An 18,100-nucleotide genomic window follows, 5' to 3' on the forward strand; every position below is an offset into this window, starting at 1 on the left:
CTCCAAGGAATCCAGGTGACCAGACTTGAGCACAGTAATCCAAATGTGGACGTATCAATGCTTTATAAAGGGGAATAATGACCTCTTTATCTCTGGATGTCAGTGAGTTCCTGAACAACCAAGTAATCCTATGTGCAATCTTGGACACTTTAGCAAAGTGTCCTCTGAACTTCATCTCCCTATCTACCAACATCCCCTAAATCCCTAGCCTCATCAATCTCTTGGAGTACTGTTCCATTGATGTAGTACATAGCTGGTAATCTTTTAATCCCAAAATGCATGACTTTACACTTTTCCACATTGAACTGACATCCATTATCTTTTGCCCATTCTACCAGCTTATTTAAATCCTCCTGCAAACTTTCAACATCAGCTTGATTTTTTATTGCGCTACCCAACTTTGCATCATCAGAAAACAACTGAATATCTCCCTGTAAGGCATTTCCTATATCATTTATATACAAATTAAACAACAATGGCCCAAGCACAGAGCCCTGAGGCACACCACTGGTCACCTGCCTCATCCTGGACTCAGCTCCTCCATACACCACCATCTGGTATCTCTCTCCCTGAGCCATTCTCCTATCCATATCACCAATTTAGTATCCATTCCCATCTGCTCCAATTTGCGTAACAGTGTTCCATGGGGTATCCTGTCAAAAGCCTTAGCAAAATCTCGAGAGAGAGAGAGAGGCTCTGGGTGACACCAAATTTAACAAGTGGTGTTCACCTCCAATCCTGTGTACTGTCAGAAACAACACCATCAAGTTCTGCCTGCTGCTGCTTTAAGATCTCCATCTGCAGCAGCAGCTCCACTCCGAGTCATCTTCTTGGTCTCTGTATCCCCCCCCCCCAAGGTCTGCTTTGTTTCCTGGTCTCCCACGGAGGTAGTTCGGAGGAAAAACCCAGGCAGCGCAGGCCAACTCGAGGCGGGCTGCCCTGAAGGGGCGGGTCACCTGGGCACCGGCTACCTCCGTGGTCCTTTTGATTTCTTGAGGCAGATCTCCGAGGAGGGTGAGGAAATATCACTTGATAGCTTTAAGCTAGCAAGATGAGAATAATGAGCTGAGGCCTATTTTTCTTCTTTTTCCCTATCCCCACCTCCCCACCCGCCTTTCCCATCCTATTCCGCTTCCTCTCCTCTTCCCCCCCCCCCCCCCCAGCACCCCACCTTGACCTCTCTGTCACTTCCTTACCCCTCTTTTACTTCTCTTCGGGGGCACTCTGACCCCTTTATCTTTCAATAGGCCGATAATGGGTTTATTCTTTACTCTCACCCACCTCAATAAAGGTCGAAACTAGTCTGGGCGGCCTCTCCCTTAATGCATAACATTATACATATCCGCAAGGAGATGTGTTTTGCATTATGGGAGATACTGAGATAGAAGTGTTGGTAGCTTGCACCACCTTCAAGGAGTTGCCCGGTGTTGTACCACTTTACCCCAGTCCTGAAGATACTTTCAGGTGCAAACTTTGTTTGCACACACTTGGATAAAAGATTAAACTAAATTTATTATAGTCTGACCAAGTGAAAAATAAACTTTCAAAATATAACAAGCTTCGGAGTGAGCTTGCAGCCATCCTATGGCAGAACATATTGCAGGAGAAAGATGTTAGCAGTGCATGGGATAAAATCAGCGGGTATCTGAGGAAAGCAATATCAGATTGTGTCCTCATGGTCAGGAAGTCAAACAAGGCAGGTGTTAGATGGATGAGCAGTAGTATCAAGCTTGATCTGCAGAAAAAGAAAATGTTATGGAGAATTTACAAGGAGAAAGGCAATCAGTACACCCATGAGCAGTACAAGGCTCAAGCTAGGAAGGTTACCAGCATAGTAAGAAAAGCTAAATCAGATTATGAGAAGACCTTAGCCAAAGGGATCAAGGGTATCCCAAAGAGTTCTTCTGCTATGTGGCAAGTAAAAGGAAGAATGACTTCGGAGGGATAACTTTAGTGGGTGCTGATGGTATTGAGGTGACAAAATCAGATGTAATAGGCGAGTTACTGAGTGATCACTTTTCAAAAGTCTATCACCCAAGTGAGGATATCTCTGTACCTGTAGAAATAACCAATGTGAGAATTGAAGCTAAGGAATCAGAGGTATTTAATATATTGCAAAATTTAAATGCAAACACTGCTGTAGGCTTAGATGGAATATCAGTCCGGGTGTTGCATGAACGTGCAAATGAATTGTCAACTCCTCTAACTTGGATATTTAATTTAAGTTTGCACTCTGGAATGGTCCCTAGGGAGTGGAAGTTAGGCAAAGTGGTTCCTTTGCATAAGAGTGGCTCTAAAACTGCAGAGGTTAATTACAGACCAATCACCATCTCAGGAGTAGTGGTAAAAGTATTGGAAAAGTTGGTTAAAGACAAAATTCAAGAATGGGTGGATCAGGATATGATACTCTAGAGAGGCCAACATGGTTTTGTTAAAGGTAGATCCTGCCTTAGCAATCTATTCACTTTTCATAATAGAATGACATCTGAGTTGGACAAAGGAGCTGGCTACACAGTGGTACTTCTGGATTTTGCTAAGGCTTTTGACAGGATACCCCATGGAACACTGTTACGCAAATTGGAGCAGATGGGAATGGATACTAAATTGGTGATATGGATAGGAGAATGGCTCAGGGAGAGAGATACCAGATGGTGGTGTATGGAGGAGCTGAGTCCAGGTTGAGGCAGTTGACCAGTGGTGTGCCTCAGGGCTCTGTGCTTGGGCCATTGTTGTTTAATTTGTATATAAATGATATAGGAAATGCCTTACAGGGAGATATTCAGTTGTTTTCTGATGATGCAAAGTTGGGTAGCGCAATAAAAAATCAAGCTGATGTTGAAAGTTTGCAGGATGATTTAAATAAGCTGGTAGAATGGGCAAAAGATAATGGATGTCAGTTCAATGTGGAAAATACCATAAGCTTCCCAAAAAGGGGAAGCTTAAAGCCTAAGAAATACCACACAGGATAGCTGCAGGGATGGTTTGTCTGTAGTATCCTGCTAAGATGGAAGGCGGTATTGCTCAGGTATTTGATGTTAAGGACGGGGAGGCCAAAGCCCCCCAGCTTCTCCGGAAGGGGGTTGACATGAAGGATCTTCATGTCAACCTCCTGGCGTAGACTGCCCCAGAAGAACTTCAAGGGTTTCCTATAAAGTCGAAGTTCTTGATCCTCACTGATGTTTGTTATATTCACGACGTGCTGGTACATAGGGCACAAGATGGGCTTGATGACAGTAGCCCTAGAGGAGAGCGACAGCTGTCTGGTTGTCCAGTCCTTGAGATGCTCGACTGTGGTGTTGATAAGTTGTTGAACGTCGAGCATGGGCTCTGCTGCAAATGGGACCCCCAGGATGGTGAGGGGGTCTCCTGTAGGGACGAGACCCATGGGGATGTTGTTTAGGTCCCAGACTCCATACGTCTTGATCTTAGTTTTGTCGGGGTTTGGTGTTAACCCCGACACTTTGAACCTCTCTAAGATGTTGAAGAAGCTCTGTATGGAGTCGTTGTCCCTGAGGGTGCCCACCACGTCGTCCGCATATGCAATTACTTTGGAGTCATCCATGGTGAGTGGTAGTGGAATCCCCCTCACAGCATGTGAGCTGTTGACTGCCCATAGAAATGGCTCAAGGGCTAGTGCAAAGAGCAGTGGACTGAGGGGACACCCTTGTTTGACCCCTTTCTGGATGTTAATGAGGTCCGAAAGGTGTCCGTTGACGAGGAGGCAGGTGGAACTGTTCATGTAGCTTCCTCTGATGATGGAAAGCAGTCCGCTGCTGACCCCAACTTTCTGCAGGATGTTAAACAGAAAGGAGTGCCGGACGCTGTTGAACGCTCGGTTGAGATCGATGGTCAACAGTGCCATTGAGTACATCTTAAGGTTGACCAGACGTAGCAGTTCTCGGATGAGGATGAGATTAAACTCCATCGATCGGCCATGAACACCATACACTTGTGTGCTGTTGATGACGTATCTCATCCCCAGCTTCAGTCTGTCATTGAGAACACGGGCGAGCATCTTGTAGTCCGTGTTCAACAGACTGATGGGCCTCCAGTTTTTGATGTTGGATGGATCCCTGTTGGCTTTGGGGATGAATACTGTATGGCATTCCATGAATTCTCGCGGCACGTTCCCTGTGTTGAGAAAGTTGTTGAATAGTGCCACAAGAATGGGGAGGATGTAGTCCCAGGCTTCTCGATAGAGTTCTGTGCTTAGTCCGTCTGGCCCAGGCGCTTTCTTCGTACGCCACTGCTTGAAGGCTGATGTTATTTCGGCCGCTGTAATTGGTGCATCCAACCCTGCTTGGATGTGTACAAGGACGGGGTCAATATTCCAACAGGAGTAATCTTGGGGGGTACTGTTGTCCTGGTAGAGGGTGTTGTAGTACCCCCAGAAGGCCTTCAGGATGTCGGGTGTTGTGGTGTAAGTACACCCCCTTCAGTGATGGTGGTGATGGTTCTCTCCTGTCGAAAATTGACATAGCGCCTGTTGTAGAAAACAGCCGATTGCCTGTCTTCCGAGCGGAGGTGGAGTTGGATCTTGGTGTTCTTGTCTTCCACTTGCTTCTGTCTCTCTGCTTCAATGTGGAGATTAATGTCACGGATGGCATTGTGACATGGAAAGCCTTGGCGTTGGCTGGCCACGAACCAGCTTCTTTCCTTGTATAGATCACGAAGCCGAGATCTTCTGAGGAAGGCACGTTCTAAGCCCCATTTTATCATGTTTTCTTTGATGTTAAATTTTAGTTGTGCCCATGCGTCCCAGTCCCAGCCAGTGGGGAGCACAGTTGGTTAAGCTTAGCCGAGCACAAGGACGGGAAGTCTGGTGGTAACTTCCAGAGGCCCGGACCAACTTCTACTGCTTCTAGTGGATGATACGTGAGCACAACCATTTTGTGGTCCGAGATGGTATAATTAATTTGAACGTGCCTTATGGCTTCGGATCTGGAGACAAGGGAGGGTGACAGGTAGAACCGGTCGAGCCGTGTGCCGATACCTTGGCCTGTCCACGTATAATCCCGACAGTAGGGGTTGTGAGCCCTCCAGATATCCGTCAGCTGGAGATTCTTGAGGCGAATTCCCAGTTGCCTGTAGCCAGCAGTACCTGTATTGGGATTACCCTCCACTTTATCGTAGGCCGGGTCCGCCACGCAGTTAAAGTCCCCCCATCAGAATGACGTGATGGGCGCCATATAAGTAAGTGTAAAGTGACTGGAAGAAAGTCGATCTTGATGTTGGATCTGCCGGGGCGTAGATGTTAATATACCTGGTGGTACAGCCCGGTACTTCCAGTCAGTGGCAAGAACTCTCCCTTCTGCGTCCCTCTGGATATTATGGAAGGCTCCGAGGAGGGGGGGGGGGGGCTAGCATAAGTACCCCGACCCCGGCGCTGTTTCTGTTGCCGAAGCTCCAAAACGATGTTACGGGGTACTTATGGCTTAGTTCCTGCATGTCCTTGTAGTGGAAAAAGTGTGTTTCCTGCAGGAACAAAAGCCGGATGTTGAATGCTAGCATGAGCTTCCACACCTCCTCTTGTTTTGATGGTGAGCGGAGCCCTCTGATGTTGAGCGAGGCAACGCAAAAAGGGGGTGGCGGCATTATGATTTTTACGTTGTTATACCCGACCTAGGTCCTTGATTCGCAATTGCTTGACATATTTTATTAAGGCTTCAATTTGTGGGGGGGAGGTAGTATATCCCGCACCCTGCAGACCGGCTGCCAGTTCTGCATACGAGCTTGAGAGGACCTCGAACTCGTGACGACTGTTCTTAATCTTGAAACTTGCTAATTTATTGTTCACTATTTGATGGTCAAAGCAGTTGAACTGGGAGCCGGTGTGTCTACTAATTTTAGAGTTAATGCTCTCTTGATGGCGGGAAGGGGTTTCCACCTCCATTTCGGACTCAGATGTTGTTGAGTCCGTGATTTTTTCTGGAGTGGCTTCGATGTTTTTTCCCCATTTTAGGGGAAGCCTGCTCCTTCCTCTTCTTAGGAGGTTCTTTGGGGGGTGGAAGTTGATGTTTCCCTTCCTCTGTCTTCTGTTCTTCTGCAGGGTGGACACTGACTACTATAGGGGAAATATTAGAAGCGTCTACAGACGAAGCCTCCTCCGATGTTGTTGTTGAGGGGGGGATAGCTGGTGAAGTGTTATCCCTAGCTTCATATGTATCCTCGGTTGTTCGTTGTTCCTCCTTCGCTGGTAGTGGTACGGTTGAAACGACCGAGGGGGGGGGACTGTTTCCTCAGCTGATGTTGTTGCTGGGGGGAGAAACAGTACCTTCTGCTGTTGATGGTGCAGGACATTTCGTAATTTTCCCTAGAACTGTTTGAGAGAATGTTTTCTCCCCGATGGTGTTGGGGAGTACCGGAAATTCACCGGCGTCTCGAGCAGGCTGCGGGTTCAACGGTTCAATCGGTGCCCCTGCCCGCTCTGCAAATGTGCGCAGAGGACACGATGTTATTTTGTGCTCTGTATTGGAGCACTTTCGGCAGGGGTGTGGGCACTGGCTGGAGATGTGCCAGACGCAGTTGAAACACTTGGCTCGGGGGCAGTCACTACCCAGATGTTCAGTCGAGCCACATTGCAGACACTGTCTTTGTACCCCGGGATAATTATCCATGACACGCGACGTGCCGAGGGTAATGAGGTTGGGCACTGGCTGTCGCATGTCCATGGTAAAGGTGACCTCGCCGGAGTACCAGGCAGGGTCCTCCTTAGAGACGCTCTTCGTTATATTACTCACTTTCCCTCACTTATTAAAAGTTTGTACAAGCACGTCTTCTCCGGCTTCTAGATATTCCATAGGGAAGCGGTCGATCTTAATTTGACGTACTTGTAACCCCACCACGGTAGGGGTCACCTGCTTCCCTTGGACGGGGAAACCCTTTAGAAGTTGATCTCTCGAAGCTAAATTCTTGACTACTATAAGAAATCGTCCTCCTCCATACGGGGTGAAGGAGTAGATGTTAGAAACTCCTATTATCTCCTTAAGGGCTGTAGTGAGTGCTCTAGGATCCTCCATTCCTGGAATCTCCACTCCTAATGTCTGGGTCCTGGGGGGGGATAGGGATTACTCTGCTCATTATTAGTCTCTGCATTCTAGAAAAAAAGAGAAAAATAAAGAGTCCTAAGACTCTGTAAGAAAATCCCGTAGTGTTTATAAACGCACTACCAGCAAGTTAGTAGAGTTAGTACTAAGAATACAAAAGGTTAGTACAACAATCTAAACAACAAGTATAAATAACAAAATATTAGTAAGTAACAAATTCAACAATGAACGAATACAATATCCTGCGGCAATTGAGGTCTCTTCAGTGGGAGTCAGGCCCAAGTGGAGATACCAAGGCAGAAGCATTAGTAAGGTCATCTCCTCCTATAGGAGCTGCCAAACGGTGTGCCACCTTTTTATTAAATTACTCTGGATTTAGAGAAAGATGTTGAAAGTTTATTTTTCACTTGGTCAGACTATAATAAATTTAGTTCAATCCTTTATCCAAGTGTGTGCAAACAAGGTTTGCACCTGAAAGTATCTTCAGGACTGGGGTAAAGTGGTACAACACCGGGCGACTCCTTGAAGGTGGTGCAAGCTACCAACACTCCTATCTCAGTATCTCCCATAATGCAAAACACATCTCCTTGCGGATATGTATAATGTTATGCATTAAGGGAGGGGGCCACTACCCAGACTAGTTTCAACCTGTATTGAGGTCTCTTCAGTGAGAGAGCCAGGCCCAGAGGTGGAGATACCAGGCAGAAGCAATGGCAGGTCATCTTTACCTATAGGAATTGCCAAACGGTGGGCCACCTTTTTATTAAATTACTCTGGATTTAGAGAAAGATGTTGAAGAGACCTTAATAAAGGTCCAAACTAGTCTGGGTAGTGGCCCTTCCCTTAATGCATAACATTATACATATCTGCAAGGAGATGTGTTTTGCATTATGGGAGATACTGAGATAGGAGTGTTGGTAGCTTGCTCCACCTTTGCAAGGAATTGCCCGGTGTTGTACCACTTTACCCCAGTCCTGAAGATACTTTCAGGCGCAAACTTTGTTTGCACACACTTGGATGAAGAATTAAACTAAATTTATTATAGTCTGACCAAGTGAAAAATAAACTTTCAACATCTTTCTCTAAATCCAGAGTAATTTAATAAAAAGGTGGCACACTGTTTGGCAGCTCCTATAGGAGGAGATGACCTTGCTAATGCTTCTGCCTTGGTATCTCCACTTGGGCCTGGCTCTCACTGAAGAGACCTCAATAAAGGTCGAAACTAGTCTGGGTAGCGGCCCCTCCCTTAATGCATAACATTATACATATCTGCAAGGAGATGTGTTTTGCATTATGGAAGATACTGAGATAGGAGTGTTGGTATCCTGCTCCACCTTTCCAAGGAGTCGCCCGGTCTTGTACCACTTTACCCCAGTCCTGAAGATACTTTCAGCCGCAAACTTTGTTTGCACACGCTTGGATAAAGGATTAAACTAAATTTATTGAAGCTTGATATAATTGCCTAACCTGTAGTTCGATATATACCCCTTCTTAACAGAAAAATCCACAGATTATGCAACCTCCCAAGTCAATACCACATGATCGCTTTCACCAATTGGAGGTTATAGTGGTGTGAGAGTGTCCCTTCAGTTATGTGCTGTTTCAAGTAATTATCTCGTAGAAGATGTATGAACTTCATTTCCTTTTTGCTACATGATATTTCCTCCTTCCAATTGATATCATCATGATTAAAATCCCCCATAATAATCACTAAACCTGCACTCATTGCACTAATTTGCTGATGCATGAATTCAATATCTCCCCCTGTACTCCCTGGCCTATAGCAGCATCCAACTGTATATTTGGTTGCATTGGTCACTATTTTGCACCAGACCACCTCAAATGAACTCTCATTTACATGTTTATCATCTTGATATACTACTTTCTTTGGCTGCAACACATCAACAGTACTACTCCTCACCCTGTTCTGTCTTCTCTATCCTCCCTGAAAATACTGTACCCATCACATTCAATTCCAGTGACCACATCTTCTACTGACAGCCAAGTTTCACTAATGCCTACAACTTTTGGTGAGATTGCACTGATTAATGCCAAAAATTCTTATCTCTTATTTCGAATGCTTCTTGCATTGGTATACAAAAATTGCAGATTCCCTCTAGATCTTGTACCGGCTTTAGAACTGATATATAAGTCACTAATTTTAGTAGTCCCATACTGATTTTTATCCCCTCTCTTCTGCAGTTTATTCTGCAAATAAGGATCAATAAATATACAATCAGTGCTAAAGTTTCTCTCTTACCCTCAACCTTTAAAATATTAGTTTCCCTGCCCAATTACTTCAACTTGTTCAGAAAAACAGTAACTTCTTCAATCGCTTATGTCCTTCCATGTTCAGATGCAGCCCATCTCTAGATACAACTGTCTTTTTCCTTCAAACACGCTCCAAACATCAACAAATTCCAGACTTCTTTTTTTGCACAGTCTTGCAATCATATTATTCATTATCATCGCTCGTCTACTTAACTCGTAATTGTCAAAACGGGGCAGCACACACACTATCCTCCCATTGACACTCTTCCTTTTCACAATATCTAACAATGTTCTTAAATCTTTTCCTACCCAATTTATACCACCGCTCAGGTCATTTGTACCCACCATAACTAACTTCTTGTCTGCTTCATGCCCTCTCTTTATTGCTAAAGCCACTCTTTCTGTTGTCCCACCAGCCAAGCACTCCTCATGCATACCACTCTCCATACCCTTAATCATAGAATCACCATATATATCTTACCACTCTTAACTTCATTCAAGTCCACACAAGCATCACTCATGGACTAATTTTCTATGCTATTCAGCATGACTCTCCCAGTTTCCTTACTCAACGCTCTATTACTTACCCCCCCCCCCCCCACTCTCACGACATCTCGTTTCTTCTAGGCTTCCTGTGGTTTTATTTTGTCGACTCCCAATTACTTCCATACTATTTATTACTGCATTATTCACCAAAGACTCACCCATATGTAAGCCTGTTCTAGTTACTTCAGCTAAAGTAATCTCTGTAGTCCTAATTTCTCTGTTTAACACATTAAACTCAGTTTTAACTTCCAGTATCTCCTTACTGAGCACTTCCAATTCTTCATGCAGAAGATGAAGGTCATTTTTCATTTTCATGAACTCCCGCCGAAGTTCTTCTGCTACGGTCCCAATGTCAGCTTCCATTCCTGAATGCTCCAGCCTATCCCGACACTTCTCACATACGTCGATATTTTTGTTCTTCTCATTTAGCCAGACTGACCACAGATCCTTCACATTCTTCAGCGCATACATGTAGCAGTTTCTGCATTGCATCCATTGCGAAAAATCTAACCCTAAGCCAGCCTTTCGTGTAGAAGTAGAAGTCCTGCACGGCACTGACGTATGTTTCTTGTCAAATGCCATCTTTAAACGTTGAAGTAGTGAAACAAATGGCAGCGAAAACACAATATATATAACACAATTCCAAACAATAACACCACTGAAGGACACTTGTATCTAACTGATGCACAACTGCAGCACAATTTGAGACAAAAAGCCACACTATATTTTAATTTAAGAACACGTTTTCTAGCCTAACTAAACACGACCGCCACATTCACCAAGGACACTCAATTATCAACATCTAATATGCCATATCAAATTTTTATATTTTATGAAGGCCAGTAATTTTTTCCCAAGAATAAGTACTGAGCTGCAGATCACACTGGTATATAGATAATGATTATTTATGGTTAAATATCAGCATTTGTTCCAGAAATCATTCCCCATAACAACTCCTTTGGGGAATGGGTAGGTGTGTGTGTGTGTGTGTGTGTGTGTGTGTGTGTGTGTGTGTGTGTGTGTGTGTGTGTGTGTGTGTGCACGCGTGTGTGTGTGTGTGTGTGTGTGAGTGCATGCATGCATTTCTCAAGAAAAGTATATGATGACTATTGTAATCAACAAGATTGAAGTTGTTCGATAAAATGTGTATTTCATAAACCTTTGCTTTATGGTTACATGGTGATCAGAATTCATTATAAAAATTATGGAAATAACTACCGTGTTAGAGTTAAACATCAGTTTAATATAAACCAAAATAATCACTTGACGTTTCAACCTTCACATTAAGGTCATGATCTGTAGTATATTCACATATATACAAAGAAACAAACTGCACTACAATCTGCTTGGTATGTTAAAAGTACATTGATTTGGTCAACTGTTGAAACTACTGGCCTGAGCGAAAAAAAAAAATATAGTGTATTTGATAAAGTGTGTTATTATAAGCCAAATGGTATGAGTCAGTATGGTGCATCTCTCTCAAAGTCATATCATCTATAAGTTTGGTATTTTTATAATAAAGAGACATAAAAATTGAAGATGGTGTCTTTTATGTTTAGGAAGTTGTATAAATTATTATTGCATCATGTATTAACATATCATATTTTTTTTTTATTTCTAGATAAACTCTGCAATATTGCAGAACATAGAATCCATTCTTGATGCTATGCCTATCATTCTTTACACATGTAAAGCTGTAATACTTTGTAAATAATGCCTATAACCAAACTTCTTGGGAGTTTTTTCAGAGCCCTTTTGCGCCGTAAACATCTTGAGAAAGGAGAAGAAAGTAAATTGGATCGATGTCTTACTACATTAGATCTCACAGCTCTAGGTGGGTATGTTTTCTCTTGTCTTTAAAAACAGAATCTTAATTTCATGGCAGGAACAAAATAATAAGTATTTTTCATAGGGCTCAAACAAAAGATGCTTTGAGTTTATAAAAGTTGGAGAGATGTTTGGATTACTACAACATGTACATACTATATTTTCAAAAATATTAGGGCACAAAGAGGGCAAAAATATTAGGGCACAAAAATATTCATATTTTTAATATGAATACCCCCCCCCTTAACCTGCCATTGACACAAAGTGTACATTTCTCAAGGAATGGAGCATTTTAGTGGACTATTGTTCCATAGTTCTTCAACTCCTCATACAAATGTGCAGTTAGGATAAGATTAGAATTCGAAACCAGCCAGTTCACTGGTACTGCATAAGTATCCATGTAGTATCCCCCCCCCCCCAAACCCTTACATCTAGATTTGTTATAGAAATCCTGTTGAAACAGAGTGAGGTCCATTACCACAGAATGGCATCATTTTCAGGTAATGGTTTTTCATAATTTTTAGATATTGGTAAAGGTAATGGTATTTCAGAGAGTGTGATGTCACATAATTACCCACCAACAAAATCCAGCAATGTAATTCCTTATCATGAAAAACATTCACATTTTTAAAATGAACTAATCTTACCAGATTTTTTTGCTTATGCAACAAAATATTTATTTTACAAATATTTTGACCCGTGTTTTAATATTGTTATTGATGTGCAAATTATGATAAGAGCTTGTTTTAGCAAAATCAAGAGTATACAATAAAGGTGGATAAAAGGTAAATAGCATTATTTATAGAATGATTATGGTTGAATGGAGTGCATCAAGAATAATTGTTATCAATGTGTTTGAATTAATTTGTATACCTCATTAATGAGGTATACAAATTAATTCAAATTTCTTCTAAACACAGATTTAATTATTTTGAAGTAAATATCTTGTTATGGAAACAAAAATTTGTTTTCATCCATTTATCAATGTATGTTCTTATTAAATTAAGCATTAAGCATTCCAATGTATACTTTCATACCATACTATACTATACTATACTATAATATACTATAGGGTCTATAGAATGGTAGTTCGCTTAGCTGGCCTCTATGCCAAACCCAATCAAATGCCTTGGAAATGTCAAGAGCAACCATGTTGGTTTCTCGAAATCTTTCCATGGTTTCTGTCTAAAGGGATGATGAAGGCTAGACAATCATGTAGCCTTCATCTAGTGGGGTGAGAGTGGCAGAATTCATATTGCTGGCAGACCTCTGGGTAATGAAAAAATTGGCTGTTGATAACCTTCACCATGGTTTTTGAGAACACTGAAGTAAGTACAATTAGATGGCAGTTTGTTGGCTGACTTTTATCATCTTTTGAGAACGTGATAAATTCTATGAAGAACTAATGAAGAACTGATATTAATTCTGAAGCACAGGTTATAGCACATTTTAAGAATGAGGGGGGGGGGTAGGGAATACCATCAGAACCAGATGACATGTTGGTGTCCATGTAATTAAGAATTCTTTGGTTTTCTTTCTGATGAAATACTTAGAGTGGCATGAAATGAACAGTTCCTGATAAGCAAGAGTTGATAGCATTCAGATATGAGAATGATGTTAATATGGATTGATAAAAGTTGTGCCTGAGAACTTGATAAGGAGTCTGTAATGAGGACTCGACTGACATTTAGACAGGTGATAAGCTTGCATCTTGTGCTCCTTTCGAAATTAGATTTATTATTATTAGTAGTATTATTGCATTATCTATTCAGTCAGCAGAATCATCGTGGGAGGTTCATTCAACTGACAACATATTTATCATACTGATTCTTAAAATCCTTAACACTCCTTGCATTAACAACACATTCTGGTAATGCATTCTATTCACTGACAATTCTCCATGTAAAAAATATACTCCTCACATCCCTTTTCACCACATTCTTATATAACTTTTAGGGATGGCCTCTGGTTTTTCCCTTCTCAATTTCTACTCTTTTTATCATCCCATCTGGATTAATCCAATAACATCCTCTCATTAACTTAAATTTCTTAGTCATCTCTGGACTGTCTCCAATGTTTCCACATCACACAGAAAATCAGGTGAAAAATTTGAGCACAGTAGTCCAGGTGTGATCTGACCAGTGCTTTATACAGTGGCACAACCACTTCCTTATCCCTACATGTTAGAGCACTTCTTATCATAGCAGCACTGCGATGTGCAGGCTTTGCAACACTTGTGATATTCCCACTAAACTTCAGTCTACTGTCAACCATCACTCCCAAATCTCAAATCTCATCCATTTCCTGCAGTATGGCCACCATCAATATAGTACACGCCATATATTTCTGCAACTCCAAATTGCAATGCCTTACACTTATTATTATTAAAACTACAACCCCACTCCTTTGTCAAGGTCAAAAGTCTGTTCAAATCTTCCTGAAGATAATTACCATACCATTAGCAGTGCTATTATAATTCTACCCAACTTTGCATTGTCAGCAAACAACTGAAGATCTCTAGTCAGTTCACATGATATATCATTTACAAACAAGTTAAACAGCAGGTGCCCAAGAACAGAACCCTGGGACATGCCACTAGTTACCTTCCTGTTTTGGGAAACTGCTCCAGCATACAGAACTTGCTATTGTTAAGAGAGCAATCTCCAATCCATCTAACCAATATACTATCTAATCCCATCCTCTGCAGCTTGCTTGTGCACCTATTCATCATGTAGTAATCTATCAAATGCTTTTGCAAAGTCCAAGAATATCGCTGTATATGATTTTCCTTTATCTAAGGTACTCATTATCTTATCATAAAATTCAAGTAAATTGTTAAAACAAGATCTACCCTTTACAAATCCATGCTGACATTAATGAAGAATGCTATGTCCATCAACCCAATCCTGTATTCTATTCATAACCAATCTCTCCGACACCTTGACCTCTGCAGTTATACAGACTGGTCTATAATTGGAGACTTTTGTCCTAGAATCATACTTGTGGAGTAGTACTATTTTGCCTTCTTTCCATGCCTTGGGACCCCTACCCAGTGCAAGACTTTCATTAAATAACCAGGTCAAGGGCATATCTAATTGATGTACACATTCCTTAAGAAAACATGGTGATATAGGAACGTAGCAGACGTGTGTAAGAAGAGCTCCTGATTGAGATATGTATTCTTGGAATAATTAAATATATATGAGTATTTGTGTGAGTAAGAGCTGCTGTAAACATTGTGCGCTACCGGTATTATTATTGTGGTGGATTTTGTTTTGCTTAAACGTATTTACGAAACCGTTATTATTAGACCTCAGAATAGTAACCAGCACAGCAAATGCAAACATGGCGGCGGCTTTGTCATTTCATGACTTTAATTTAGATTTCAGTCGTTTCATTCAGTGTGAGGTATGTTATATGTTTTCTTTCAATTACATAACTGATTCGTGGATGTGTAGGGTGGATGGAAGAAGAGTGTGTTCGAAGTGTGACCCTAGTGAGGAATTGATGAATGCAAATATGAAATTGACGACAGAAAGTGTTAGTAGAATGAATATCGCGGGGAAAATGCACTCATTTTCCCCGCGACATGCAAAATGTTCACGTTCGAAGGAGAAGGATGGTGAGAAAGAGAGGCAAAAAAATGCTAAAAAATTCAGTACAAAAGAAAAAGAGTGATTTAAAAAATGTAATGGATGTTAAAAAGGACAAAAGTGAGGCGAGAGTAGCAGAAGGAAATGAAATTGAGAGAACGAATGAAACTGGAAATGGCGTGACACAGGAATCGAAAGTGGAAAAAATCGAAAGAATGAATGATAGCGAAAGTTGGACGCATGTTGGACCGAAAGTACGGAAACAAAGAAGGATGAATGAGAGAGTGAAAGCGAGAAGAGGGGGGGTCGAGAGTTAGAAAGTTAGAAAGATTGAAGGATAGAGAGAATGTGTTGCGAGATTCGGAAGTTGAATTGGATTGGATGAGGAAAGAGATGAAATGGATGCGGAATGAAATTAAGAAAATTCAGGTAAAATCTATTAAAACAAATCAGGATGGCATGAACGAGTTAACAAAAGATGAGCGACTCCATTATTAAAGGTGTGCTGGATGATAAGATACACAAGGTATATTTTCCAGGCGGTAGAATAAGTAGAGTGATTTAGGCATTGGATATGAGGCGGAAGCAAGCAAAAAAGTTAATAGTTTTGACAAAGAGAGTGTCAGATTGGATATCAGAAGGCTGCTTAGAAGGATAAAAGAGACTAGTGTGACAGGAAGGGTAGTCAGCGTGTTGTCTAGGTATGATTGTGGTGAAATGAGGCAGAGAGCAAGGATTATGAATGATATGCTGGCCGAAATGTGTGATGAGACAGGAGTACAGTTTGTTAATGTGTGGAATGTGTTTGAGGGATGAAGTGAGCTGTATGGGAGCGATGGACTGCATTTTAGTGGTTATGGTGTGAGTCGCTTGGAGAGACTGCTACTGGAAGGTAGAGAAGTGAGTAGAGAGAATGAATCAGAGCAAGTGGGAAGTGATGTGGAAGAGCAGGAAAGTAAGACAAGAGATGGAAGAGGTGGTTATGAATGGGGAAGTGAGTGGAATTAGTATAGAAAATGAGAGAATGAGTGTGCAAGAGGAGCAGGGAAGTGGGAAGGCTCAGGGTGGACAAGGGTACACAGCGTGAGAAAGATGGATGCTCCAAGAGGAGGCAAGAGAGCATGTGTAGAAAGGAAAGAAATGGGATGACCTGGGTTCAAGAGGAAACAGTTGGAATTGAAAAGGGTTCTAAAATGAAGAAGGAGAAAGGGAAATGGCTCCAGCCGAGCACGGAGAAATCACATCGAGTGAGTGGTATCAGTGGAACTAGCTGTAGATCTAGAAATGAGCTGTTATGTTTGTATATAAATGCTAAAAGTATAAGAAACAAGGCAGATGAAATGGTTGTGCTAATTGCATCTGTTCACCCAAAAATTGTCTGAATAAGTGAGACATGGTTGGAAGAGGATGACATTCTGACAAGAATAGAGATGGGAGGATATGATGTGTTTTGTAGATACAAGAGGGAAATGGTGCCAGTGTTTTTGAGGCAGTATGGCGTGAGATAGAGGTGAATGGAATCAAATACTTGGTGGGATGTTGTTATAGACTGGTGGTGATAATGAAATGTATAATCAAATTAGCCAAGCAAATAAGAAAAGGGGTGATCATTATGGGTGATTTTAATTATGGTAATATAGACTGGAATGATGAGATAGCAACTGGAAGTAAAGAAAATGAGTTTCTTGAGCTTTTGAGGGATAATTACCTCAGACAATATGTAACAGAGGGAACACGAGGATTAAGGGTCTTGGATTTGGTCATCTCATCAGAGGATATAATCATAAATGAGGTGTCAAATCATCCACCAATTGGTGAGAGCAACCATGAGGTCATTAACTGGGTGGTTGCCAGCAGTGTGAGAACCTCTGTGAGAAGAGATTATATGTGGAACTACTGGGGGGGGGGGGTTGATTATGAAGAGCTCAGGAGACAGCTTGCAGGTGTAGAATGGAATGAGGAGTTATCTGGAAAATATATCAATGCAGCTTGGAGGATTTTCAAAAACTGTCTAGTAGATGCAATGTCTAAATGTATTCCAAGGGTGAGAAGGTTAAATAAGGTAGATGTGAGCTGGATGAATAAAGAGGTTAAGCATGCAATACAGAGAAAAAGGGCATTGTGGAAGCAGCATAAGAGAAGTGGAAATAACCAATTTCACGAGGTCTACAAAGACCAGGCAAGGAGGGTGACTTGGTTGGGGAGAGTAGCTAAAGAGAGGTATGAACAGCAGTTAGCTAATGAAGCCAAAAAGAATCCTAAGGAGTTCTTTCGATATGTAGCCAGCAAAAGAAAGAATAATTATGGAAGGATGACATTGATTGGAGAAAATGGTATAAAGACAGCTGTTGCAGAATGTGTGGTGATGAGCAGTTCATAGAGATCTTTCAATCTTGTGAATGTGACTTTATGGAGAGATTGAGAGCAATTGATGATGGGGAGGAGAGACTGATTGTAAGTGAGCAAGAGGTGTTTGAGGAGTTGAGTAAACTAGATGTAAATAAGGCTGTGGAACTTGATAATATATCACCACGTATTCTGAAGGAATGTGCCAAGGAGTTGACATCTGCCTTCACATATTTTTTTAATGTGAGTCTTGCACTCGGTCTAGTTCCTAAGGAGTGGAAGGAGGGCAAGATTGTGCCACTTCATAAAGGAGGTGATCGAACTCAAGCATCAAACTATATGCCTATCTTTGTGTCAGGTGTTGTGGTTAAGTTGTTGGAAAAGCTTGTGAGAACTAGGATCCAGAGTTGGGTTGACTACAATGGTATTATCTTTGATGGACAGCATGGATTTGCTAAAGGGAGATCATAT

At 41.8% G+C, this 18,100-nt stretch overlaps 1 protein-coding gene across 5 annotated transcripts in view; it reads left to right on the forward strand.

Annotated features, from left to right (window-relative positions):
• LOC150109337 (cationic amino acid transporter 2-like) overlaps positions 1-18,100 on the forward strand; it is a 364,125-nt gene that overhangs the window by 77,840 nt on the left and 268,185 nt on the right. For all 5 annotated transcript variants that reach the window (XM_090412716.1, XM_090412725.1, XM_090412693.1 and 2 more), the window contains exon 2: positions 11,485-11,697. In XM_090412716.1, the coding sequence (XP_090268842.1) occupies positions 11,577-11,697 (121 nt within the window). In that variant the 5' untranslated portion in view covers positions 11,485-11,576. The remainder of the gene's footprint in view (positions 1-11,484; positions 11,698-18,100) is intronic.

The sequence above is a fragment of the Typopeltis vanoorti genome, chromosome 2 (genome assembly GCF_054136105.1).
Source record: "Typopeltis vanoorti isolate ZY-2024b chromosome 2, IOZ_Tvanoo_1.0, whole genome shotgun sequence".
Classification (NCBI taxonomy): domain Eukaryota; kingdom Metazoa; phylum Arthropoda; class Arachnida; order Uropygi; family Thelyphonidae; genus Typopeltis; species Typopeltis vanoorti.